The following is a 26,988-nucleotide window of genomic DNA, read 5'->3' as shown; positions in this document are numbered from 1 at the left end:
AGGAAAGTCATCAGTTTAGCAATGATAGAGGGAAACCTTCCAGTATGTTATATAGCTCAGAAATAAAATACTATTTGGAGAAGGCTGTTGCTAAGTACCGGGAGTAACTATTTCCTGAATTCATTCATTGCAGCAGATGTAGTGTACAGAGGTGTTGGCTTATTTCTGCAGACATTAAATTAGAAGAGAGAAATAAAAAAGAGACTTCTATTATCTTTTACTTGAAGGTATCTCTAGGTACTGTATACAAACAACAGAGGTTGAAGCAAGAGTAAAACATTAGGCATATTAGTCACTGTGCAGTAATTAAAACCAATACCATAAACAAGCATAGATTACTAACTACTAAACAAGTCCCTTGGGTCAGACAGATTCAGTCATTTCTTTCTCTCAGCAATTCCCTTCTGCCATAAGCCACAGAGAGGTGATTAAAAGAAAAATATATCATTGAAGAGTTGGATTTTGCCTTGCCACATTTGGCCCTAAGAATGTATCCCTAATAAGAGGAATTAAATCGTGTAGAGGACCATAAAGATTATTGTCTGGCATCTTTCTACTTCTTGCCCTGCTTTATAACCTAAGTGGCCTCTTGAGCCTAACCAGATTTTGCCAAGATAGCAATCATAATCAGAAAGAAAACTAACCAAAAATATATTAATACAGTCTATTCTGTTCCCGATTCATTCCCTGTGGAAAAAGAAACCCGTCTTAAGGACTAAAGCAAGTCAAGGAAGTCTGAATAAGAAACCTCAATTTTGCTACATTTTATAAGGAAACCAAGTCTTGTGAATCTCATTTTCTGGCTTTGATCTGGTTGTCAGTTGGGATGGATTTGCCCAAATGATGACCCACAGAAAGGCCAAATTTTTCATTTTTCTGCTCATCCTGCACTTCCTTTTTCATCAAGAATCCTGCCTGGAAGTTTAAGTCAAAGAGGCTACTTGGAGCAAAATACAGTGGAGTCTCATCCCAGATATTCTCCAGGCGTTTCTTCCATCCTTCCAAGATCTGAATTCGGGCATCCATAGGAGTGTGCCCAATGCTGTATGTCAGTTGAGGTTCCAAGACTTGGAAGCCACAGAAATGGAGAGTGCCACTCTGGGGATACACAAAAGCACACAATCATGAGTCACAGAACAAAGCCTACACAGCTTGTGCCATATACAAACAACAAAAGCTAATCTAGGTTTTCCATTAAGACACTTCGATATGGGGACCTGAGCCCTTCTGGAGAATCAATTCATAGTTATTTTCTCTCATCTGCGCTCTATTCCTAGCTGTTACCTATGTTAGCTTATTCAGCTGAGCTCCTTTTTAAATGAATAAAACCTTGAAACCCTGCCAGCCTGGGATCCTCTGCCAAAAATACCGGAAGTTCTATTACATAAGGGAGTTTCAGCTTCTTGGCAGCTGACTTGCCAAGGCACGCAGATGCTCCTTTCTCCGCCTCTCCATTTGACCAGATGAGCCTCCGTAAGTGATTCTTAGAATTTATTCTCCAGTATTAATGGCTCACTCTTACAGATGGCCACCTCATTTGCTCTTCTCTCCAGCCCTCTTCCTTGGAAGAGATTATCTTGATAGTCCAGTGACCAACCCCAAAAAAGCCTACCTCATTCTTCACTTTTGTTCTCACTTCACTCTGGACTAAATCATTTCTTAAAATTTTCTAAGAGTTTGTGAGGCTGTAGCAGCAACTTGGAGAAGGCCAGGAAGCTTGGAGAGAGAGGTCAGTCATCTGGAGAGAATGGGGGCACGTGGCTATATGAATCTAGGGATTACATGCACAAGCCCTTGGTTAGGAGGCAGCAATGTTTGGAAGAAAAATTCAAGTTTTTCTTGCAATAAGGGGGCCTGGGAAGACAAGCAGGGCCTAAAAGGGAGCTAGCTCCCTGTCCCTGGAGTTCTGAATTATTACATTGCTTTCCTCCTTACCCCTCAGGTCTATTTTCAGCAGTGATCTTGAGGATCTGGACCCCACAGAAACCTCAATTAATTAGCCCCCCCCCGAAGGTTCATTGAAAACAAAGTAACCTGAATTGGCCAAAGAATGATATTCATGTCTCCGTGGATACCCTGCAGAGAGTACATGGAGCCGCTGCCACCAGTGGTAACGGAAAGCACGGTCTTCTTATTCTGCAAAAGGCAAGTCATTGTTTCCCTCCACAGCTCCATGGTGACAGGAAGTTAACGAAACAGCCCCTGGGAAAGAACACCCAAGTCCGCCCAGCTGCACATTGACTCCACTGAGCTACTCAGTGGAGTCACAGCCAGGGCTAGCCAAGGACTCCATACTACTGGTGGCAAATTGGGGGAACTACAAAACCAGTGTGGACTGCTGGCGCCCAAGTAGAACTCTATTGTTTCTACCTGTCTCCCCGCAGTGCTACACATGTATTTAGTCATGGAATCCAGGAGGCCTCAAAATATTTCTTGTGTAGTAGTTGGGTCTCTAAAAAACTAAAGATAAACTTTCTTTTTTTATTTTTATTACAGAAAATGTCATACGTAGAGAAAATAGTATAATGATGCTTCCACACACACACACCACCCCCCCAGCTTCAACTCTGAGTATTAGCTATAACTCAAACCCTTGCCCCTTAGGTTCCCGAGCTATTTTATGAGACTGATGTGCTACCTACTGTGCTAAAGAGGCACCTCCCCAGGTTATTTTAAAGCAAGTTCTAAAGTCATGTCTAAATACCTCTAAAAACTTTCTGATCCATCTCTCCCAGGATCTCTCTTCATATCTGTTCAAGACCATGCCTCAGAAGAGTTGACCCAGAATCTAGCTGATAGAGAAAGCAAAACTATCCACCTACCCGGAAAGGTCCCTTGTCATACATGGCAGCATATGTGTAAGCAAACTCCCCTATGAGCACTCGCTCGAACCAGCCTTTCAGGATGGCAGGGACTCCAAACCACTGCAGTGGGAACTGTGGGACAGAGGACAAAGGGGTCAGATCAGAAGGTGGCTCAGGTGCTTAGCTGCTGCCTGGGATGTCACAGGCAAACCTTTCTTGGTCGGGCCCTTGTCATTTCTTCTAGAGGAGTTAGCACATTAAAATTATTGTCCTTGGTCAGTCAACTTGACACTCCTTGACTTGATATCTTTCTCTGATACTTGAATAGTTACTGACCTACAGGAGAAGGGCAAAGGGGGTTGGGTTTTTTTTTTTTTAAAGATTTTATTTATTTATTTGACAGAGAGAGATCATAAGTAGACAGAGAGGCAGGCAGAGAGAGAGAGAAGCAGGCTCCCTGCTGAGCAGAGAGCCCGATGCGGGACTCGATCCCAGGACCCTGAGATCATGACCTGAGCCGAAGGCAGCGGCTTAACCCACTGAGCCACCCAGGCGCCCGGGTTTTTTTTTTTTTTTTAAGGTTTTTATTTATTTTTTAGACAGAGATCACAAGTAGGCAGGGAGGTAGGCAGAGAGAGAGAGAGAAGGAAGCAGGCTCCCGGCCAAGCAGAGAGCCCGATGCAGGGTTTGATCCCAGGACCCTGGGATCATGACCAGAGCCGAAAGCAGAGGCTTTAACCCACTGAGTCAACCAGGCGCCCTGGGAGTTGGGTTTTAAAACAGAAAGAACACGAGATTGTGTTCTCACTCTGATTCTGCCACTGACGTGATGTAAGACCTCTGCCCCATAAGCCCCTTACTTTCCCTAAGTCTCATGTGCCTCACTTGTGGAAAGAGGGGCTTGAGTAATCTCTAGAGGCTTCTTATATTTATGACTCTGCAACAGTGAGGGGCTAGACCTGCAGCTTTTAAGAGAAATGAGTAGGTTGTTTAGACAAGTAGATTTGGTCCCTGTGAATATTCTACAGTCAGAGCTGAAAACAGAATTGCTTGGCTTGCAGGATATTGAGAGTTTATTCTTCCTCTGGTTGTTCGTGAAGAAGTGAAGAAAGTGAGCGAGAGGCTAGCCCACATGGCACCTCGGTTTGAATTAAAGTGTTCCTCCTCAGGACACTATTTCTGTGTTGAAAGACTATCATTCATAGTACACTGATTCTTCTATAGTAAGACTTTGCCTCTCATCCGTTGGTAACATGTTATAATAAATCTACAAATCTGCAGTGTATATACATTGCCCTTTGAGGTTGCTATTTGGCAGTGCACAACCTGCGCAGTTGTACTTGTAGTAAATTAAACTTTCGTGTGAGATAGAAGCTAAATTAAAAATCCCCAAGATCCATTCCAATTCTAAAATATGAGATGCAGACTTGAAAGCTGCTTCTGCCGCTGCCTTGGTTGCACCAGGATACAATGCAGCAGAATACGCGCCCCCAAGAAGGCATTCCACGGGACACTGGCTAATGGCTTGTGGCTTTGATCTATAGCAGCAGGCCTGAGGGTCGAATAAAAGACCTAAAAGTTTGGATTCTTTGCAGCTGATTGAATAATTGCAAAAACCACAGCTGGCGTCACCCTCCCTGTGCTGTTTCTAGTGTCACAGACACCCCATGTTTAGTATCAAAAAGCTGGTTAGAACCGGGAGAAGCAAAGCCACTGAGTCCAGTCTGGAATTTTCAGGATAGAGGCCTAACAAGAAGCATATGCATGTCCAGTACTGACTGCCTAGCAGGGAGACAGCTTCCAGGAGAAGAAAGGCCCCACTCTGCAGCTGGAACACATTAAGCAGGGCAGCGGGCCCTTCAGCTGGAAGGCTCCCAGAGGTCTCTCTCCCATGCTTCCCTCTGCAGACCCCTCGGGGTGCTGATGCAGAAAGGGGGGACAACAGCAAACTGGGAGAAATCCCACAAGGAATCCCTAATTGAAGAAAAGTGCCAGGCTCTGGTGTCATTTCTGTAGCCACTCCTCCCATAGAGGAGTACGGCCAGGTGCACCGGGTCTATCAATCTGTGTAATAGCGCACCTTTGAAGTCATCACCGTTCTTTACAGAGAATGCACTCAAGTGGGTAACTGACTTTCCTAGGATCACATAGCTAACGAGGTGACCGGGCTCGGGCAGTAAGAACTCAAGTGTCCCGACACTTCTTCTGATGTCTGACCACACCTGAAAAATCACAAGGTCCGCGGCTTCCAGCTTCTTTTGTTCCGCCACGATATCCGGGCTCAGACGGCCTTCCTTGTAAGCTAGAACAGACTCGGCAGGATACTGAAAGTTCCCTGGGTCCTTCAGTGTGCCTGCCTCGAGGAAAAAGATAGGTTGGAGCCAAAAGGGCCCAGGCAGGGCCAGAGAACCCACAGCTGAGACATGCCACAGAGACCTCATGAAAGGAGGGAGCTGCTCCTACCTGTGATGTCCTTTCTGGAGATGACAGGATTGAAGTTCATGGCATATAGGTCTGACACAGTGACCTTCCATCCTTTCCTTTTCAAGACCTCCACCGCAGCCTCCTTCATGGCATAGTTGAAGGATGTCTTCTCTGCGTGGGCCAGGACGATCAGTGCTCTTCTGGCTGCTCAGGTACACACAAGTCATATGGAGAAAATCAGTTACCAAGAAGCAAAGCTTCAGCTGCAGGGCAGCCAAGCCAGGATCCACAAGGCAAGAATCAGCTTCAGGGGTGCCTGGCTGGCGCTGTTGGCAAAGCAGGGGGCTGTTGATCTTGGGGTTGTGACTTCAAGCTCCACATTGGGCATAGAGGTTACTAAATAAATAAATAAACTTAAAAGAAAAAAAGGGAGAGTCTACTTTGTTAGGCAGTAGGTGATTCAGTCACCTACTAAAGATGGAATTAACCCCTTAGAAAACTAATATAAGGTGTTAGGAGTCAGGATAGTGGTTCCCCTTGTCAAAGAGTAGTGATGAGAAGGAGCTTTGGGGGTACTGGCAATGTTCTATTTCTTCATCTGGGTGCTGATCCCACAAGTCTGTGACAAGCCACTTCGAATTTGTGCACTTTTCAGCGCGTCTATTATATTCAATACGTATTTTGAGTGCGTTTTTTTTTTCCCAGTATCCCACAAACACACAACATAGAGCAATAAATTCCTGGCAGAGTAAAGCTCTAAGGGGAGAATTTGTATAACCTCAAGATAGAGAATATTTTTAAGAAAGACTAGAGATTCAGAAACCATGAAGGAAAAGCTTGCCAGATAAAGCCACATGAAAATTAAAAATTTGTGTGTACCAGAAGGCACCATAAACAAAGTCAAAAGACAACTAGCTAGGAGAAGGTATCTGCAACTCTTATCACAAAGGGTTAAAATCCCAAAGAATGCCTATAAACGGAAAAAAACAATGCAACAGAAAAATAAGGCCACTGCTGCTATACAAGGAGGAAAAAATGCCAATGACAAAAAACAAATGAGCAAGTGCCCTGCCCAGCACTTTAGGGAAGTGCCCTCTGGAAAAGCACATTAAAATGAGATATTAGGGGCGTCTGGGTGGCTCAGTGGGTTAAGACTCTGCCTTCAGCTCAGGTCATGATCTCAGGGTCCTGGGATTGAGCTCCGCACCAGCACCAGGCTCTCTGCTGAGCAGGGAGCCTGCTTACCCCACCCCCTCTGCCTGCCTCTCTGCCTACTTGTGATCTCTCTGTCAAATAAATAAATAAAATCTTAAAAAAAGAGAGAGAGAGAGCTATTATTACTTACCCATCAGATTGGCAAAGCTGTGGCACCAGGCTGGCTCAGTCCGTGGAGGGTGCAAGTCTTGATCTCAGGGTTGTCAGTTCAGGCCCCAAGTTGGGTGTAGAGATTACTTATAAATAAAATCTTAAAAAAAAAAAAAAAAAAAAAAAAAAGATTCGCAAAACAATTTAAGACAAGGAATACTGAGGTCTATTAAGACTGCAGGAAGACTGGCATGTTGCTGGTGAGAATACGAATTGCATCCACCTTTGAGGAGAGTAATCAGGCTGAATCTTTTAAAATTGTAAAAAGACACATAAATCTTTGGGGCACCTGGGTGGCTCAGTTGGTTAAGTGACTGACTCTTGATCTCAGCTCAAGTCACCATCTCAGGGTTGTGAGATCGACCCCTATGTCGGCATGGAGTCTGCTTAGGATTCTTTTTCCCTCTCCACCTTCCCTCTCTGTTCACTCTCTCTCCAAAAAACAAAACAAAACAAAAAACAAACGCATAAATTTTTGATCTAGCTCTCCATTTTGGGGAATCTGTTTTACAGACTAAAAGCATCGGGACATAAGGATACAGGAACAAGGATGTGTATTGTTTTATTCTTTTCATCAGCAAAAATTGGATACAACCTATTTATGGGGAGTATTTGAATAAATTACGGTATATATAGACCAAAGACTAGTATGTTGTTAACAATTAAGAGTTAACTATATATAGTCACCCAGAAAAAAGATATCCGTGATATACTGTTAGCTCATAAAATGAAGTAAATGTGAACCCATTTTTATAAAAGACAAAGAAAGAGGGGCATCTGGTTGGCTCAGCCGGAGCTTGCAACTCTAGATCCTGCAGCTGTGAGTTTGAGGTCCATGTTGGGTATAAACATTACTTTAAAAAAAAAAAAAAAAGACAAAGAAAGAAACTACATATATGTGTGGGTAGATTTGCAGCATATAGGTATGAGGGGAAGTTAGTTTTTTTAGCTAAGAGATGACAGGGAGATAGAGACAGAGGGGAAAGATTTACTTCTTTTTCTTGGACCTGTATTAATAAAATTGTTAGAACAAGAATGCTATGGTCTTACAAGAACAGCATTTTAATTTCTTTTTTTTTTTTTTTTTAGGATTTTATTTATTAGAGAGAGAGAGAGGGTATGAACGGGGGAGGAGGGTCAGAGAGAGAGAGGGAGAAGCAGGCTCCTTGCTGAGCAGGGAGCCCGATGTGGAGCTTGATCCCAGGATCCCGGGATCACAACCCCAGCCAAGGGCAGATGCTTTTTTTTTTTTTTTTTTAAGATTTTATTTATTTATTTGACAGATGGAGATTACAGAGAAGCAGGCAGAGAGAGAGGAGGAAGCAGGTGCCCCGCTGAGCAGAGAGCCTGATGCAGGGCTCTATCCCAGGACCCTGGGATCATGGCCTGAGCCGAAGGCAGAGGCTTTAACCCACTGAGCCACTCAGGCGCCCCAAAGTTCTATTTATTTTAAAGTCATCTCTATACCCAAGGTGGGGCTCGAACTCACGACCCAGAATCCCGAGCTCCTCCAACTGAGCCAGCCAGGTGCCCCTTTTCCTTCTTTATTTTAACTGAAGTATATTTGACACACAACGTTACTTTGATATCAGATGAACAACACGGTGATTCTGCATGTCTGTACATCAGGCTGGGCTCACCCCAAATGTAGCTACCACCTGCCATACCCCACCACACTGTTATAACACTACTGATTATATTCCCTGTGCAGTACCTTTCACTCCCCCCGCCACTGCCCCCCACCCCGACTTATTCATTCCATAACTGGAAGACCGTGTCTCCCACTCCCCTTCACCCATTTTGTCCTTCTGCCCATCCCACTCCCCTCTGGCAAAGTCCCTTTGTTTTTTTGTATTTATGGGCATATGTCTTCTTGTTTGTTTGTTCATTCATTGTTTGGGTCTTTAGATTCCACATACAAGGGAAATACTATTTGCCTTTCTCTGCAAGAATACCATTAATGGGTGCTTACTATGTGCTAGGCACTGCTTGGAGTGCTTTGCATTTTGCAGTTGTCCTGGCAATGCTGAGATAGCTACAATGAGTATCCTCATATAGATGGGAACACTGAGGCACAAACAAGTCAAGAAAGTTAGCATAGTGAGGGGTGAAACTGGAGTATTATTTATTTATTTGAGAGAGAGCACACGTGAGAGCAAGAGAGAGACTGAGAGAATGAGTGAAAGGAGGGGCAGAGGGAGCCCGACATGGGACTCGATCCCAGGACTGTGGCATGAACCTGAGCTGAAGGCAGATGCTTCACTGACTAAGCCACCCAGGCGCCCCTGAAACTGGAGTAATTTTAAAATATATAGACATAGGGGCGCCTGGCTGGCTCAGTCGGGGAAGTTAGGGTTCTTGATCTCATGGTTGAGACTGCAAGCCCCACGCTGAGTATAGAGATTATTTTTTTTTTTAAAGTACACACACACACACGCTCCATATATATATGGAGAGAGAGAGATAAATCTACACAACCGCATGCAGGCAGCAGCGGGGGAAGGGCCAGAGAATGGAACAGAATGGAGGATCCCACCACCACCACGGCTCCTAGTAACTGGGATCACTACCTGGTTTCTCACCGCTCCCAACAGTTGTGCCCACGGCTGGAGCTCCAATGGGCGCAGGTGCTTCGGGTTACATTCAGGCAGGCGTCAGCTTCCCGCCCCCCACCCTCGCGAGAGCTGCGTCGCCATGCTTGCTCGTGGCGTTTCAGACTCTGAAAACTACGAGGTGGCAGAGTTTAAGTTTGATAAGGCATTTAAATGCTATGAAAGTGGTTTATCTGCTTTGGATGGCCGGGGTGGGGTCGGGGGAAGAGCTCCTGGGTCTGCCTCAACAAGCTCTTACCCCCAGCCTTTCTTTTTTTTTATCAACTCCAGGACTTCCCATTCTTAGGAGAAATGTGAGTACCTTAAGTTCCGACGAGCATTTGCTCTGTGACTTAACTTTGCATTAGTTATATCAGTGTTTACTGAATACTGCTTTGTCAGTTTTTTACTCTCTTGGCTTCCTACCTATATATAAATATTTTTTTAACTTTTTTTTTTTAAAGATTTTATTTATTCAGTTGACAGAGATCACAAGTAGGCAGAGAGGCAGGCAGAGAGAGAGAGAGGAGGAAGCAGGCTCCCTGCTGAGCAGAGAGCCCCATGCAGGGCTCAATCCCAGGACCCTGAGATCATGACCCAAGCCAAAGGCAGAGGCCTAACCCACTGAGCTACCCAGGCGCCCCATTAACTTCTTATCAGTGTCAGTATCAACAAGCATTTCCTAAGTAGTAGAATATAAAGGTACTTCATGTAAAATGAGAAAATCAGGCTATCTACCCTTTCGCTGATGAGTAGCTCATCAGCTTCTAGCTACAGGACGCCTGATACCTTCAAATACAAGCGATGTGAGAGACAAGACACAAACAGGACGGACATATTTGCGAGAAATAGAACCAACGAAGTTCAGTATCTGGAATATATTGATTCCTGAAAACAACGCCGTAGGAAAATTGTAAAAGGTTCTGCACACACAACACTGATTTGCAGTCCACAGAGTAGTTGTGATGCTTTGCCAGAGGGAAAGGGTAAATGGGAGAATGACTACCCCACATCATAACACCAAGTCACTCGTTGCCAGTCCTTTTCCATGGACAAACCTGCGGTCTTTGGACTTGAAGGGTCCAGTGGCCCTTCCTGCCACTTAACTAGCTGTATGACAAGCTTGATTTTCTCAGGATTTACCCTGAGAAGGGAACTAAGAAAGACACGCAGAAAACTAACGGCGTTAGCCTGACAGGGGAGACGAGGGACAAAATTCCTGAGGAAAACCGTTCATTTCAGGGCTGGCCGATGAGGAAAGGCTTCAGAGGAGCTGCCGTTGCAGAAGAGGTTTGAAAGACAAATGGGGCTTTCTAATTTAACGTTCATATCTGTTTGCCAGGCACACCATTGACCTAACAGAAGCCATTGCTTATCCCACAGCTGAGCCTGTCCTTGTTAATGCAACTCTTCAGATTTCAGCCCCTGCTTGAAATACGCTCCCTGTTTCTGTCCTTTTCTGTGTTCTCAAATCCCTTGTTCCTTCCCCGCCAGCTTTTGCGTTCTCTATCCACCCGAGCCAACTTTTTCTCTCCCTGTGCAATGCTCATGTTCTAACTCATCCTCTCAGCCTCTCCACCAGGCTTGAGTGAGTACCTCCTACCCACTGGGCACTGCTTTAGGCATTTGGGATACACCAGTATGCAAAAACACACAATATTTCCATAGAGCATACATTCTGGTGTATGGCCAAAGCCTCCCGACTGTTTCAGGGGACTTGGCCTCTGTCCTCTTCTAAGGCTACCACGTTCCTACAATTCTCTGCCTTCAAACTCAGGCCAATCCAAAACCAAGTTTTCTTTCTTTTTTTTTTTTTTTTTTCAAAACCAAGTTTTCTTGAACATTCCTGACTGCATGATACTCTGTCAAGGGGCACTTTCATTCAAGACCAACATAGAACTTAAACGACAGAAGAAGATAAAGCTGGAAGAGAAAGAAAAGAGGTCATGGCTCCTTGTTTTAATGTAAAGCACATCCAGATATCTTTAGCAGTAAAAGAGAACATTACCCACAGGATCATTCTGGCAGAAGAATAAGCAATAGAATAAGGGCAGGTCCTCTAATCAGGTTTGTGCATGCTGTTTCTGCCTCCTGGGCTCCTTGGGTTCCTGGAGGAGCACGTACATGCCAGTCAGAGGCACTTCGTGGTTGTAACAAATGCTCTGGATGCACAGAATGTTCTGTAAGATGGGAAAATCAGGAACTGGCTCTTGCCTGTATTAGAGGAGGGAGTGCTGGTGCCATGAGGACAGCTTTGAATGAAGTAGAACCCCTAAGATGCATGCAGGAAACCTTGTCAGCTGCAAAGCAGTCTCTCCCAGACGCTTCCCTAGGTTTCTAGAAACTCTGGGTGGGCTTCCAATCCCTGGCTCGGCCCTTTTCTCAGAGATTCTAACCCTAGTTTGTCAACCGCAACATTAAATCCGTCCCCTCACTTGCTTTTGGCAAGATGAGATTCTCTGCATGTGTGTTTTCAGAAAACAGAACGAGGTTCAGAGGGAAGGAAATTGCAAGGTGGAGTTCTGTTGCAGTCGAGGAGATCGCTTCCTAAATTGTAGCACTGTCCCATCTGGGAATGAGGCTTTCTGGGAAAAGAGCACCCTCTGTCTGCAGGTGTTCCTTGCAGCTGGGGTGTCTCTGAGGCCAGGCCTGCATCAGGTAAAGTTGGGGTGACCCATAAGGTCTCCCTCAAGTAGATGGTGGAGAGGGGAGGCTCTGTCACTCCCAAGGGTCACAATCAAAACTGTCCCCTAGCCAGACAGCCTGGGGCTGGTCTCTATCCAACTAAAGGGAACAACTTCCCCAGCTCCAGCCATCACTGGATCTTTTAATTTTCCTCCAGAAGCAGAGAATTCACCTTTTTAAATGAAATCAACGATATTTACTGTGGATAGTAGCAACTTACACCAAAATGTTTTCAGTTATGTAAGGCCAAACAAGGTGTGCCAGTGGGCCAAATTTGCCTCCGGACGACCGGTTTCAACCTGTTCTGGAAGGCTGGTTGGTTTTTGGTTTTTTTTTTTTTTTTTTGCTATGGGGTCGAAACAGGAGTTCCCCTTCCCTCAGTTTCTGGTCAGGGCTTATCCCGGGATCCTAATGCCTTTGCTTTCCAAACCCTTCGGGGCTCCCGCAAGCAAACGTGGGCCAGGGGCCCCTGTGCTCCGCAGCGCGGCGAGGCACTCACCAGCAAGGGCTCCGGTGGTGCGTTGATTGGCTGCGCTGCTGACCGTGGCAAAGTCGTGGCGCGGGTATGGGAGACCAGGTCTGCAGGCAGAGGCTGGGGCTCCGGGGTGCCCCGTGCAGAGCGCCCGCCACTTTATAGCTCCTCGCGCCCGGTTCACTGGACCGGGGCCCGCCAGGGCGGAGCCGGCCTCTGGGACCCTGGGGCGCCGGGCGGGGCGGGCCTGGGCTGCGGTTCTGGGAAGGAAGGAGAGTCTGGGGGCGGGAGTGGGGACCCCCGACTTGGAAGAAGGAGGCCCTGAAGACGCGGGGGGGTGGGGCGGGAGGGCGCGGGTAAAGAGTCCGGGTGCAGGTGGGAGGTATGCCCATCTGGACTCTGTCCAGAAACCACTTGGGGACACCAGGGTGCCAGTGTCTGGTGGAGTCCCAGCGCGCCCTGGTGCCTCTCCCAGCCTTGGGAAAGCGCCTCCGCACGGAATGGGGCAGACAGGGAGGAGGGTGTACAGGGTTGTGGTCCTTAAGACTCAAATTCGCTGAGTCACTGTGACTCTGGACTTCGATTTTGATGCCTGAGGTAGCTTGGGATACCTGTTCCTGGGAAAGGGAATTCGTTTCTTCCTTGGCTAGGTTCAGATTCTGCCCTCCAGGGTCCAGGAAGATGCATGTCCCTTGGTGCCAACCCCTTCTCTTCAGAATCCGGGATTGGTTTGGTTTTGTGCCCCAGGAGCTCATCCCGGGGCGATAGCAGTAACAGGGAAGCATTTAAGAACAGCCAAGACAAATGAAGGTGGAGTGAATTTACACACAGCCCTACCTGGAGAAGCTGAACAGAGCACAGAAAAAATTCTCAAGCCTTACCAAGTGAAAGTTAGTCTTAATCCTACAGGTTTTATTGTGCTTGTTTTAGTCTGCTTTGCAGATACTGATTTTTTTTTTTTTTAATGAATTGAATATTTGTGGCAACCTCGCTTGGAACAAATCTGAGGACACCCTTTGTCCACTGGCATTTACTCGTTTTGTTTCTGTGACACATTTTGGTAATTCTTGGCAGTATTTCAAATCTTTTCATTATATTTGGTGTGTTGATCTGTGATCAATGATAACTCCCTGAAAGCTCAGATGATTAGCATTTTTTAACAATGAACTATATCACTCCCCCACACCACCACACACACACACACACACACACACACACACACACACACACACGTCACCCCCAGTGGCTCAGTCTGTTAAATGCCTGCCTTCACTCAGGTCATGATCCTGGACACTGGAGATCAAGCTGTGCTTCCCGCCACTTGCTCACCGGAGAGCCTACTTCTCCCTCTGCCCTTACCCTGCTTTTGCTCCCTCGCTCTCTCTCTCAAATAAGTAAATAAAATCTTAAAACACACACATAATGAAGGATTTTTAAATTAAGGTATGCACATTGTTAGACATAATGCTATTGTACAATTACTAGAGTAAGTGTGGGGTAAACATAATTTTTATACACACTAGGAAGCCAAAAAACTGATGTGATTTAATTTATTGTGCTTGTCGGCAACCAAACCTGCAATATCTCCGAGGAATGCCTGTACTACCAAAGGGGAAGGATGAAGAAATAGAACTTTAAAGTGTAACCATCAGGGGTGCCTGGGTGCCTCAGTTGGTTAAGCCTCTGCCTTCAGCTCTGGTCATGATCTTAGGGTCCTGGAATTGAGTCCCGTATCAGGCTCTCTGCTCAGCCTCTCTCTCTCTGCCTGCCTTTCTGGCTACTTGTGATCTCTCTCTGTCAAATAAATAAAAATCTTTAAAAAATAATAAAAAAATAAAGTGTAACCATCAGAAAAAATTAGAAATGAAAAGTAACATCCTTAGGGTAGGGTTTGTAAAATTTAAGGGTGTGCTAAAAAACTCAATAATCAAGATAAATAACTGTCTTTTAAGTCTGTTTTTTTCCTTTTTTAAGGTTTTATTTTTTAAGTAATCTGTATACCCAATGTGGGGATTGAGAGTTACGCACTCCACCGAGTGGGCCAGCCAGACACCCTGATAAATAATTCTTTAACACAATGTTTTTGAAAATCATTTTGCAGAAAACAAAGTGATGATAGACAAAATACAAAAATGTTAGGGGCGCCTGGGTGGTTCAGTAGTTAAGCCTCTGCCTTGGGTTTAGGTCATGATCCCAGGGTTCTGGGATCAAACCCCACACTGGGCTCCTTGCTCAGTAGAGAGCCTGCTTCTCCCTCTCCCTTTGCTTCTCCCCCTGCATGTGTGTGCTCTCTCTCTGTCAAATAAATAAATAAACAAAATCTTAAATATATATATATATATATATATGTGTATATATCTATATATGTATATATAGATATTAAAGATTAGTAGCAGTGCCAAGCCAAGCCATGTTGAGCCTAGAGAAAAATGAACATTCACTTAATACCAATTCATTCTTTATTCTGTTAAAAAAATAAAATTAAGGGGCACCTGGGTGCCTTAGTCATTAAGAGTCTGCCTTCGGCCACGGTCGTGATCCCAGGGTCCTGGAATTAAGACCTACATTGGGCTCCCTGCTCAGCGGGAAACGTGCTTCTCTCTCTCCCTCTGCCTGCTGTTCCCCCTACTTGTCCTCACTCTCTGTCAAATAAATAAATAAAATCTTTGAAATAAAATCTTTGAAAAAAATAATAAAAACTAAAAAAATAATAATAAAATTCAGTACGTTTGGAAGAGGCTTTATTCAATGATTCATGAACCAGGCAGCATCCAGTCTAGCAGGTAGAATGGGGGTCTGAGGAGCTGTACAAAATGAAAGACTTCTATGGGCAGAAAGGAGGGGGGACAAGGAAGTTACACTTTGTGAAATGTGGATTGGTTTCTTTTGAGGTTACTTTCCTTGAGGGGGTGGTGGAAGGGTCTATCTGGTAGATTACCTAACTAGTGCTGATCAGGCCATTCCTGACTGATTTATTTAAGATTCTAGGTCAGGGTGAGCTGAAACCACAAGTCTGTTCAGTAACATAGGGCTAAGCGTAAGTGACTCCATTTTGGGTCTGTTGTCTTATTTTAGCAATTGCCCCCTTCAGTTAGACCCTCAGCCTAAGAGATCTGATTTAAAAATGCAAGGTTTTAGGGGTACCTCAGTCAGTTAAGTGTCTGCCTCCGGCTCAGGTCATAATCTCTGGGTCTTAGGATCAAGTCCTGCTGGGGCTCCCTACTCAGCCTTCTGCCCCCTCGCCTTCTGCCCCTCGCCCCCTCCCCCCCGAGCTCATGCTCACTCTCTCGTGAGCCCTCTCTCTCTCTCTCTAATAAATAAATAGAATTTTTTTTTTTTTTTTTAATGCAAGGCTTTAGTCCTATTGCCAGTTACTCTCTGGAAGTCTTAGTTGATTATGTGTAATCCACAGGTCACACAATATTGGGTTCACATTCTTTAAATCAGTTATTCTCTTGGATTCTTTTTTTTTTTTAAGATTTTATTTATTCATTTGACAGACAGAGATCACAAGTAGGCAGAGAGACAGGCAGAGAGAGAGGGGGAAGCAGGCTCCCCGCTGAGCAGAGAGCCTGATGTGGGGCTCGATCCCAGGACCCTGAGATCATGACCTGAGCCGAAGGCAGAGGCTTAACCCACTGAGCCACACAGGTGCCCCTTCTCTTGGATTCTTTACTGATGTTCTAATCTTAGGGAGATCATTTGCTTGGTGATGGAGGACAGAAAATATGCCTTTAAAGCTTTTGAGAGAATATAGCACACTGAGGAGGCTATGGTTATTGTAAGCAAGATAATGCCCAATGTCTGGAGTACACATGAGAGTCATGGTCCCCAAGACCCAAGCCAATCAGAATCAAATAGGTCAAAGACCCCAGTCGAAGGGGTACTTTTTAAAGCCAACTGACTTATTCAGTAATCTTATGCAGCTGAGTCTCAACTTCCAAGTGTCCACCTGAGTGCAGCACTTGGTGCTGGCCATGGCACAAAAACCTCCTGCTCAGCTAAAAGATCATCAGGGGCTCTCCTCTTACCAGGAACGATGTTGACTGGAGAGATTAGGGATTTCTATAGGGCAGCTAATGCTTTAGCAGCAGATTCTGCAATATCTTCAAGAGTTAGGGAGAGGTGCCTGATCATAGCCTCACTAGCACTTACCTTAATCAGGACAGGACAGTAGGGATCTGCCACAGGAAATGAATTTTGAATCATGAGTGACTCTTGGTAATTCCCATTTTAATCTGTGACTAGGGACTGGAAAGGTGACAGTCAGTAAAACTGAAGGGTCTGCAGAGTGCACAGGCGGTTTATTCTGGTTACCCTTGCCTTGTATCCCCTTCTTTGAACAGAGACACGAGTTTCCCTGGTTTGGGGTCATTAACGAGAGTCCGGGAAAGGGACCCTCAGGATTAGGGAGCCTAACATGATAGAAAGTGGCCCTTTGTTTCAGAGAAACCAAGGCATTGGGAATCAAGGAGAAGCTATAACAGGCAAGTCTCCCAGATCACCAGTATGGTGGCAAATATAACAGTTACTTGGAGGTGGCATTACCCACTCCCCTGCTGCCCCACCCCACACAGCTTGCAGTGGCCTAAGCCAGGTGAACAATGGCATCGTCTTTCCAGGCCAGAGCAAGGCAAAAGGTGAGCAAAAGAATCGTCAAGACCTTCATGGTGTAACAATTAGGAAAAAGATGGTCATAGAGGGAAGGAGGAATGGAAACAATGTCAGAGCAACATTAGTTACTTGTCTTTTTCCTCAGTTAGATTTTTTTTTTTTTTTGAGGTCTCTGTCTTTTGCACAGGGCCAGGTACCAGGTAGCACCTTCTTCAGCTGTGAGGTGTGTGTCCCCAGGTTTGACACTTTGCAATTGGGCAGCAGGGTCAGTCATCAAGAGTACTTGGTAGGGTCCTTCCCGTGAATCTTCATTTTGCAAAAGCATCAGAGTAAAACAGGAACTGTCTGTAAATGACAAAAGATTTTAAAATGTCCATGGTTGGGGCGCCTGGGTGGCTCAGTTGTTAAGCAACTGCCTTTGGCTCAGGTCAGATCCCAGGGTCCTGGGATTGAGCCCTGCATCGGGCTCCCTGCTCAGCGGTAAGCTTGCTTCTCCCTCTCTCACTCCCTCTGCTTCTGTTCCCTCTCTCGTTGTGACTCTCTCTGTCAAATAAATAAATTAATTAAATTAAATGTCCATGGTTAAGCATCTGATGAGAGTTCATTATAATAGAATTGACAAGGACATTTGGTTATTTCTGTGATACACAGTATTTTAAGATCATAACTGGAATGATAACATTGTTCTAGGACATATCAGATTTGTAGGAATTTTGTACAATTTCTATAACCCCTATCTTAATAGGCATCCGTACAAATATCACCTAAGAAGAATTAGCCTCACTTATTTGATAATGCTTGCTGGGTGATTTAATATACCAAAGAAATGTTATTATTTTAACATCTTTGTAGGTGAGAGGGAAATCCTTTAGCTTTCCCAGGGAACATCTGGTAAACCTCTAAGTTAGTTTGAGATCAAAAGATCCCATTTAGAATTTTATTTGAAGGGGCACCTGGGTGGCTCAGTGGGTTAAAGCCTCTGCCTTCGGCTCAGGTCATGATCCCAGGGTCCTGGGATCGAGCCCCACATCGGGCTCTCTGCTCAGCGGAAAGTCTGCTTCCTCCTATCTCTCTCTGACTGCTTCTCTGCCTACTTGTGATCTCTGTCAAATAAATAAATAAAATCTTTAAAAAAAAAAAGAATTTTATTTGAAGAAAATGTCAAATGGTTTGTACATTTGATTAGATAGGATATAGATCAGGGGCACCTGGTTGGCTCAGTCAGTTAAGTGTCTAACTCTTGATGTCAGCTCAGGTCGTGATCTCAAGGTCCCTAAGATCGAGCCCTGTGTCAGGCTCTGCGATGATCATGGAACCTCCTCGAGTTTTTTTTTTTTTTCCTCTCTTCCCTGGCTTTCACTTGCTCTCTACTAAATAAATAAATACTAGGAAATAATGTGGAATTACCTACTTAACCAAAGTGACAATATATGTTAAAGGCAAGTACAGATGTTTACTTTGTTGTGAGAAGACCCAAAATCTTTGCTGTCCAGGCAAATTACCTAAATGATAAGGAAACTTTTACAATCACATATAAAAAGCAGACCAGAAATCTAAGAAAACCTGTCTTCTTAAGAGAAAGAAAACTAAATCTAATTTTGTGCCAGTGTATTTTCCATATGAAAACTCATTAAAGGGGGCACCTAGGTGGCTCAGTTAGTTCAGGGTCCGACTTTGGTTCAGCTCATGATCCTAGGATCCTGGGATCAAGTTCCAGGTTAGGTTCCCTGATCAGCGGGGAGTCTACTTCTCCTGCTGCCACTCCCCCTGCTCCTGTGTTCTCCCTCTCTCTCTCAAATAAATAAAATCAATCAATCTCATTAAAAAAAGTCCCAAATACCCTTAAATCCCTTCCAATCTTAGCTAGCTGAACCAAACATAGACTTCCTTTCCCAACATACCTTTTTTTTTTTTTTCAAAGATTTTTTATTTATTTATTTGACAGAGAGATCACAAGTAGGCAGAGAGGCAAGCAGAGAGAGAGAGAGGAGGAAGCAGGCTCCCTGCTGAGTAGAGAGCTCGATGCGGGGCTCGATCCCAGGACCCCGGGATCATGACCTGAGCCGAAGTCAGAGGCTTTAACCCACTGAGCCACCCAGGCGCCCCCCAACATACCTTTTTCACAAATCCTGTTTTTTTTTTTTAATCACCATTCAGATTTTGTCCTATGTTTTATTCCCACTTTTTCTCATTCTGGAATAATCAGTCATTTTATTTCTTTATCTAGTTTTCATACACATTGTTTCCTTTCATCCTTTTTACTTTTTTCTTTTTCTTTTTTAAGTAAGCTCTGCACCCAACATGGGGTTTAAACTCATGACCCAGAGTTCAAGAGTCATCTGCTCTAGGGACTGAGCCAGACAGGTGCCCCAAATTGTTTTTGTTTTTTTTAAATTGAGATATAATTGACATATAACATTGTGTCAGCTTATGGTGTGCCGTGTTGGTTTGATACATTTATTTATTTATTTATTTGAGAGAGAGAGAGAGAGAGATTACAAGCAGGCAGAGGCAGGCAGAGACAGAGAGAGGGGGAAGCAGGCTCCCTGCTGAGCAGAGAGCCCAATGCGGGGCTCCATCCCGGGACTCTGGGATCATGACCTGAGCTGAAGGCAGAGGCTTTAACCCACTGAGCCACTCAGGCGCCCCGGTTTGATACATTTTTGTATTGCAATATGATTGCTACAATATTAGCTAACACCCTTTTCAAGTCACATACTTATCTCTTCCTTTTTGTGTTGAAAACCAGTTAAGATTTAGTATCTTGGTAACCTGGAAGTTTGTCATATAGTATTGTTGACTTTAGTCACCATGTTGCCCTTAGAGCTCTAGAACTTACTTCTAGTGATAAGTTTGTACCCTTAAATGTCTCCCCAACTCCCCACCCCCAACTGAGAACCACCATTCTACTCTGGTTTAGTATTTTTTAGATTCCACACATGAGTGATATCCCATAGTATTTGTTCTTCTCTCTTGGATTTACTTTCCCTAGCATAATGCCTTCAGGGTCCACCCATCTTGTCAAAAATGGTGGGATCTCCTTTCTCATGTCTGAATAATGCCCAGCTGTGTATGTGAATGTCTCCTTTATCCACTCATCTGTTGACAGACACAAAATAGCCAGGCACCCTGTGGTTCATTATTTTAAGACCTTATCTATTGGCTTGATATTATGAAAGGCGAGGACTAGAACTTTGATACTGTCTACCATCTTTCCTCCTTCTATTCTCCCAATATGGCAATATAAAAAAAATTGGCCAAATCAGTATTTAGGGTTTATGCTATTACGGTAATGAGCCAAATAGTGAATTATGATCATTTTCTTTCTTCAACTTCTTGTTTACCTAGAGTTAACAATTGCCTCTTTTCCTCATTAGTTTTCTATACCATAAACACTCTACTTTTCCTAAACCTTCCATTGAAATTGTGAAAAAACAGGGGAGCCTGAATGGCTCAGTTGTTAAGCATCTCCCTTCAGCTCAGGTCATGATCCTATGGTCCTGGAATCGAGCCCCACATTGGGCTCCTTGCTCAACAGGAGTTCTGCTTCTCCCTCTCCCATGCCCCCTGCTTGTGTTCCCTCTCTCGCTATTTATCTCTCTGTCAAATAAATAAATAAAATCTTTAAAAAAAAAAAAGAAATTATGAAAAACAGTGGTGCCTGGCCGACTCGGTTGGTGGAGAGTGGAATTCTTGATCTTGAGATTGTGAGTTGAGCCCCACATTGAGTATAGAGATTACTTTAAAATCTTGGGGTGCCAGGGTGGCTCGGCTGGGACCTCAGGGTCATGGGATTGAGCCCAGTGTAGCCCTGTGTAGCCCCATGTCTGGCTCTCTGCTCAGTGAGGACTCTGTTTACACTCTCCCTCTGTTCCCTGCCTGCCCCTGCCCTCTCTCCACTGGCTTAGGTGATGATTTCAGGGTCCTAGGTTTGAGCCTGCATCGGGTTCCCTGCTCTGCTGGGAACCTGCTTCTTTCTCTCCCTCTACTGTTCCCCCTGCCTGTGCTCTCTTCTGCTTGCTCTCTGTGTCAAATAAATAAACTCTTTTTTTTTTTAAATGTGTAAAACAAAGATAAGCACACCATGAATGCTAATTTTCACTTGGTCAGACTCATCAGTTATACCCCTTCTATTCTTCTGGGAATAGTTCTGGAAGTCCTCTGTTTCAGTCCAGGCTGATCGCTCTCTGAGGTTTGCTGCAGAGGTATCTTTCTGAGGGCTTCTCTCTTATGCTGGAGTCCGTGTATTCTCTTTGGTTTACTGTCCTAATCCCCCCACCTCCCAGATTACATTTTCTAATAGTTTGCTAACAAAGGATATATGGAAGGTAAGTTTTTTGATATTGTAATATCAAATTGATATTACAATTCAATTATCAATATGATTATCAAATTGATATTGTAATATCAAATTGATATTGTAATATCAAATATTGTAATATCAAATATTGTAATATCTGACTAATTGTGTGTAGGATTTTATGGTGGATGTGGACAATCTGATATCATCTACTTCCTAATTCCTCCCTGTTTTTTTCTCTCTAAGTACTTGAGATGTTTTTATTCTCAGTGTTGTGACATTTTGTCCAGATAAATATTACAAGAATAATCCCATTATGACATTATTCTATACTTTTACGTGAACTTGTATACTACTATGGAAACCATAGTATTATGTATTAATTTGTGCTTTTCTAAGTGATCAGAATATGTCATGCTGTACTTAACAATGGACAATTCTTCTAACTTTATTACTCCTTCCTGTAAGAAAAGTCAACAGAATTTATTCCTTTTCCCCTACAGAATAGGAAGTAATGATCACTAATTTACTGACCAGGCAGCAAGACCTGTTCTGAATACATTTACATGTATTAACTCATGCTAATTCTCCACACAGCACTTTGAGGGAAGTGCTATTATAATTCTCATTTTAAAAATAGATTTGAGGGGCGCCTGGGTGGCTCAGTGGGTTAAAGCCTCTGCCTTCAGCTCAGGTCACGATCCCGGGGTCCTGGGATCGAGCCCCACATCGGGCTCTCTGCTCAGCGGGTAGCCTGCTTCCTCCTCTCTCTCTGCCTGCCTCTCTGCCTATTTGTGATCTCTGTCTGTTAAATAAATAAATAAAATCTTTAAAAAAAAAAAAAATAAAAATAAAAAATAAAAATAGATTTGAGGGGCGCCTGGGTGGCTCAGTGGGTTAAAGCCTCTGCCTTCGGCTCAGGTCATGATCCCAGGGTCCTGGGATCAAGCCCCACATCGGGCTCTCTGCTCAGCAGGGAGCCTGCTTCCCCCTCTCTCTCTACCTGCCTCTCTGCCTACTTGTGATCTCTCTCTGTCAAATAAATAAATAAAATCTTTAAAAAAATAGATTTGAGATATATAAGACTTGAAACTCACCCATTTAAAGGGGAGAGTATAGTGGCTTTTAATAAATGTATAGGGTTTTGCAATGGTCACAGTAATCTGATCTTAGAACATTTTCATTACTCCACAAAGAAACCTTGTACCCATTAGCATCTCCATTTCTCCTGCCTGTCCTACTCTTTGGTCCTAGGCAAAAACTAATCTTTCTGTTTCTATGGATTTGCCCATCCCAGGCATCTCATACAAATGGTATACATAATGTGGTCTTTTTAACTATCTTCTTTCACTTCACCTAATGTTTTCAAGGTTCATCCATGTTGTAGCAGATAACAGTACTGCATTTGTTTTTATGACTGATTAATATTCCATTGTACGGATGAACCACATTTTGTTTATCCTCTCATCAGTTGGTGGACATTTGGGTGGTTACCACCTTTTGCTATTATGAATAATGCTACTATGAACACATGTGCTAAGTTTTCATGTGTTTCTATTTCTCTTGGGTGGATGTCCAGGGAGAGAGTTGCTGGTTACATGATGTTTAACATCAGAGAAACTGCCAAACTCTTTTCCAAGGTAGCTGTACTATTTTACATTCCTACCAGCAAAGTAGGAGTGTTAGAATTTCTCCTCACCTACACTTGCTGTTGTCTCACTTATTATAACCATCCCACTGTGTGTGTGAAGTGGTATCTCATTGTGGTTTTGAGTTGCATTTTCCAAATGACTGGTGATAGTCAACATTTTTTCATGTTATTCTTGGACATTTATATATCTTCTTTGGAGAAATGTTTAATCATTTTCTTTGCATATTTTAAAATTAGATTGTCTTTTTTATTACTGAATTGTAAGGGTTCTTTATACAAGCTCGTTCATTCATTCGTTCCTTCCTTCCTTTAAAGTAATCTCTACACCCAACATGGGACTTGAACTCACAACCCTGATTTCAAGAGTCACACACTCTACCACGAGCCAGCTAGGAGCCTCTTTTATACAAATTCCTTATCAGATACATGATTTGTGAATATTTGATCCTATTCCTTGGGTTATCTTTTTATTTTCTCAGTGGTGTCTTTTAAACCACATATTTAATTTTGATGAAGTCTAACTTATGATCCTTTTATCACTTCTGCTTTGGTGTCCTAAGAAATCATTGTCTAACCCTAGATTTATACTTTTTTTTTTTTTAAATCTGTGAGTTTTACAGTTTTAGCTCTTATATTTAGATCTGCAATCTGCTTTGCAGTAATTTCATGTATGATGTGATTAGGGAATAAAAGCCTCATTTTAGAGATAGGGAAACTGATGAACCAAGTGGTAATATGGCTTGTCCATGGCTCTACAGCTAGTTAGTGGTGTAGTTCAGAATTTGAACTCGGGCCCTCTGATTCCAGAGGAAGCTTCTAGCCCTCACTTGCCCTCAGAATTAGAGTCAGAATTATTTTTTTGTTTTTTTTAGAGTTTATTTATTTATTTGACAGAGATCACAAGTAGTCAGAGAGGCAGGTGGGGGGGGTGAAGCAGGCTCCCTGCTGAGCAGAGAACCCGATGCGGGGCTCGATCCCAGAACCCTGGGATCATGACCTGAGCCAAAGGCAGAGGCTTTAACCCACTGAGCCACCCAGGCGCCCCTAGAGTCAGAATTCTTGAGTCCAGCTCCAGATCAGCTTCCAGTGCTCTTTTTGAGCCCTGGTTGTATCTGTAACAACACAGGTTTCAGCTGCATCACCCTAAAGGTCCCTCCAGCTTTAATTTGCTGTCAGTTTAAAAATTGTACAGTTCCCAGGGGTTCTCTGAGCAGACTTTTCCCTGGAGTATGTAGGTAACAGCATTACGTGTTGACTTAAAACCGTGTCCTCAAGGTCTCTCCCACATCATCAGGGAGCAGCCAGCGCTGATGGTCTTCATTATCTAGAAATAAAAAAGCAGAGGTAGGAGAAATCTCAGGAGTCCCCCATCCTCCTCCCAATGAAAGAACACAAACAGCTTCATTAGTCACCTTAGCAGGTGGCTGCCTCCATGAGGGTGCCTCCTTTTTAGCATAAGAAGTCCCCAAAGCCCCTTGCTGTGGATGCGGGACTTGGTGCAGCAGAGCTGGGCCACACAGGCCTGCCTGGGGACCCGGGCATCTGTCGTCCTCAGTGGCTCCCATGGCTACCAGCCAGATACCCCTGGAGGGAACAGGCCTTTGGTATTAGGGAATTAATGATTCTTCTGCTGTAAACCTCCTCCCCTCTTGTCCCCCGGCCCCAGTCACGAGGGTGTGGAACCTGCACGGTTAGGTTGGACTTCTATGTTCCCGTGTGTTCTGCTGGAACTTTGTCATGTTATATGTTGTGTCAGGCCATTCTCTACTGGGCTTAGACCGCTATGTGTAAACTGAAATTTCTCTTGAAATAGCATGCATGTGTTGTGGAGAGGTATTATCCAATAGAGCAAATTGAGTTCTGATGTCAGATCACAGAGTTTAAAGTATAGAATGAGGGCATCTGGGTGGCTCAGTCATTGGGCATCTGCCTTCGGCTCAAGTCGTGATTCCCGAGTCCTGGGATCGAGCCCCTCATGAGGCTCCCTGCTCAGTGGGAAACCTGCTTCTCCCTCTCACACTCCCCCTGCTTGTGTTCCCTCTCTCACTGTGTCTCTCTCTGTCAAATAAATAAAATCTTTGAAGAAATATAAAGTATAGAAGGGACTCCATTTTCAATGCTTGATCCTTTTTGTCCCACTAGTAACTCTTCAGTTCTGGCACAAACACCTTCAGGGGGAGGGAACTCATCTATAATTTCCAAGAGCAAACTACCAGAAAAGTTAGGGAAAAGCATTCCTTGTCTCTGGATCATTTTTTCCAGACTGGTGTGAGTCATGCACTCAATCCTACAAGCATTTATGAAACATCATTCAAGAACCTGGCTATGAGCCTCACAAAGGGTGTAGAAAAATAAACCCCACCCAGTTCCCAAGTTTGCAGACCTGTGAACAGCTCATTACTACAGTGTGGTAAATGTTCACCATACTCCGTGTCATCATGGGTCCCAGAATTACAGTCTCATTGTTGTCTTAATAATCCAGAAAGGTTGCATTGATGAGAATTTACCTCCAAACTCATGAACACACAAACACAGTGAGCTAGACATGGCAATCATTTCCACTATAGCTATCCCCCTGTCCACATGTAGTGGGGTGAAAATAACTAGTACATGTGGGGGCTGTACTTCCAGAGGTTCCAGGGTTTTGCATTTGCTGCTTGATGGTGGGTTACAGTGGTACTCTTTCCTAGGAAGTGTTTGGAGAATGTCACTAACACTGCTATTAACTGATCTTGCTTTAAAGAAGATAGTTGTATCGAACTGATGCTGGCACTCTTGATCCAGGGACCCAGAGGGGGTCCTGCAGTACTAGACAAGAGGGTCCTTGGCTTCATGCAGGAGAGAAATCAAATGCGAGTCCACAGAGCTTATTGGAGATAGGAACAGATACAGATGATGTGTCTGGGAGACTCAGAAAGGAAAGGAGCAGGAGTCTCCTCTTTGTTCAAATGGGAGGATAGTCGTCCAGTGTACGTGTGCTCCAAGGCATCCAGGAACCTGTTAGAACAAAGACGGGAGCCCAGGTGTTCTTCCTTGGAGGCAAAGGGTCTTGGCATCGAGATGTCTGGCCCCGGTGGTCTGGAATATGCACATGGCTTTGTGGGGTCCCTCTCATCTGGCCCTTCCTTAGATGTTATCGACTCTAGAGAAATCATTAACTCTTTATCCCTTATAAGGAGGACATTCTGAGTCTTGTGTAAAAGTGGGGTAGGGGTGCAGGTCCTGGCAAGAATAGAAGCAAGAAAAGGAGCAAAGAGCAGATTTTTATGGAGTCCTTCCATTTCCCTATCTCAGAACTCTTATTAATTATTAATAACTAAAAGTGTCAATCAAGGTTGCCAGTAGTATATGGGTTAAATATGAGTTTCACATGTCCTGAACTAGCAATCAAAACTTTCAAGGATAACTTAGATAAAAGTTCCTAAACTTTTAAAACTTCAAGTCCTAACGGCCTAAATGTTGGAATTAACAGCCTGCTGTGCACAAACTTAGAACATTTTATCCTATTGTTCCTGCTCCCAAGTTTTTTTTTAAGTTTTTGTTTTATTTACTTGAGAGAGAGAGAGCACAAGTAGGCAGAGAAACAGGCAGAGAGATAGGCAGAGAGAGAGGAAGAAGCAGGCTCTCCGCTGAGCAGAGAGCCCAATGTGGGACTCGATCCCAAGACCCTGGGGTCATGACCTGAACCGAAGGCAGAGGCCTTAACCCACTGAGCCACCCAGGCGCCCCTCCCAAGTTTATTTCAAAGCCACTTGTATGCATCTCTACACTTTGTGGTTGTTACTAATGGCTATTCACCAAGTATTTCTAACATCCTACCTTCCAGCTGTTGACTGGAATGCATTTCCTGGTCCTGTCTGGGTGGGTGGGGCCACAGTACTAGCTCTGGCCTGTGAGCTGTGAGAAACATCCTTCTGAGGTTTTCTTTGCTGGGTGGGACCAGAGCAGCCTTTTGGGAAAGTATGGAATTTTCCTTTTTTGGTATCTGTGTCTGAGTATAAGTAACCTATTGTTCAGCTGGGACTTAGGGATATTTCCTGGTGGGTCACCTGATGGGCCTGTTTGTATGTAGTGGCGGGGGT

General features: G+C 44.1%; 1 protein-coding gene and 1 pseudogene across 1 annotated transcript; both read right to left on the bottom strand.

Annotated features, from left to right (window-relative positions):
* Nucleotides 1–200: 200 nt before the first annotated feature.
* On the bottom strand, nt 201–6,687 carry NQO1 (NAD(P)H quinone dehydrogenase 1). Its single transcript, XM_032854061.1, has 6 exons — nt 6,574–6,687; nt 5,268–5,432; nt 5,027–5,157; nt 2,823–2,936; nt 2,035–2,136; nt 201–1,098 (listed from the first exon to the last, which is right to left on the bottom strand). Exons 1-6 carry the CDS (start codon nt 6,575–6,577, stop codon nt 793–795), a joined length of 822 nt encoding a protein of 273 aa, XP_032709952.1. The 5' UTR covers nt 6,578–6,687; the 3' UTR covers nt 201–792.
* Nucleotides 6,658–26,750, bottom strand: LOC116865497 (annotated as a pseudogene).
* Nucleotides 26,751–26,988: the final 238 nt, after the last annotated feature.

Source organism: Lontra canadensis, unplaced genomic scaffold, assembly GCF_010015895.1.
Source record: "Lontra canadensis isolate GAN:19392208 unplaced genomic scaffold, GSC_riverotter_1.0 scaffold8, whole genome shotgun sequence".
Taxonomy (NCBI): Eukaryota; Metazoa; Chordata; class Mammalia; order Carnivora; family Mustelidae; genus Lontra; species Lontra canadensis.
Note: the sequence above shows the minus strand (reverse complement) of the source record. Positions and strands in the feature narration are given on the sequence as shown.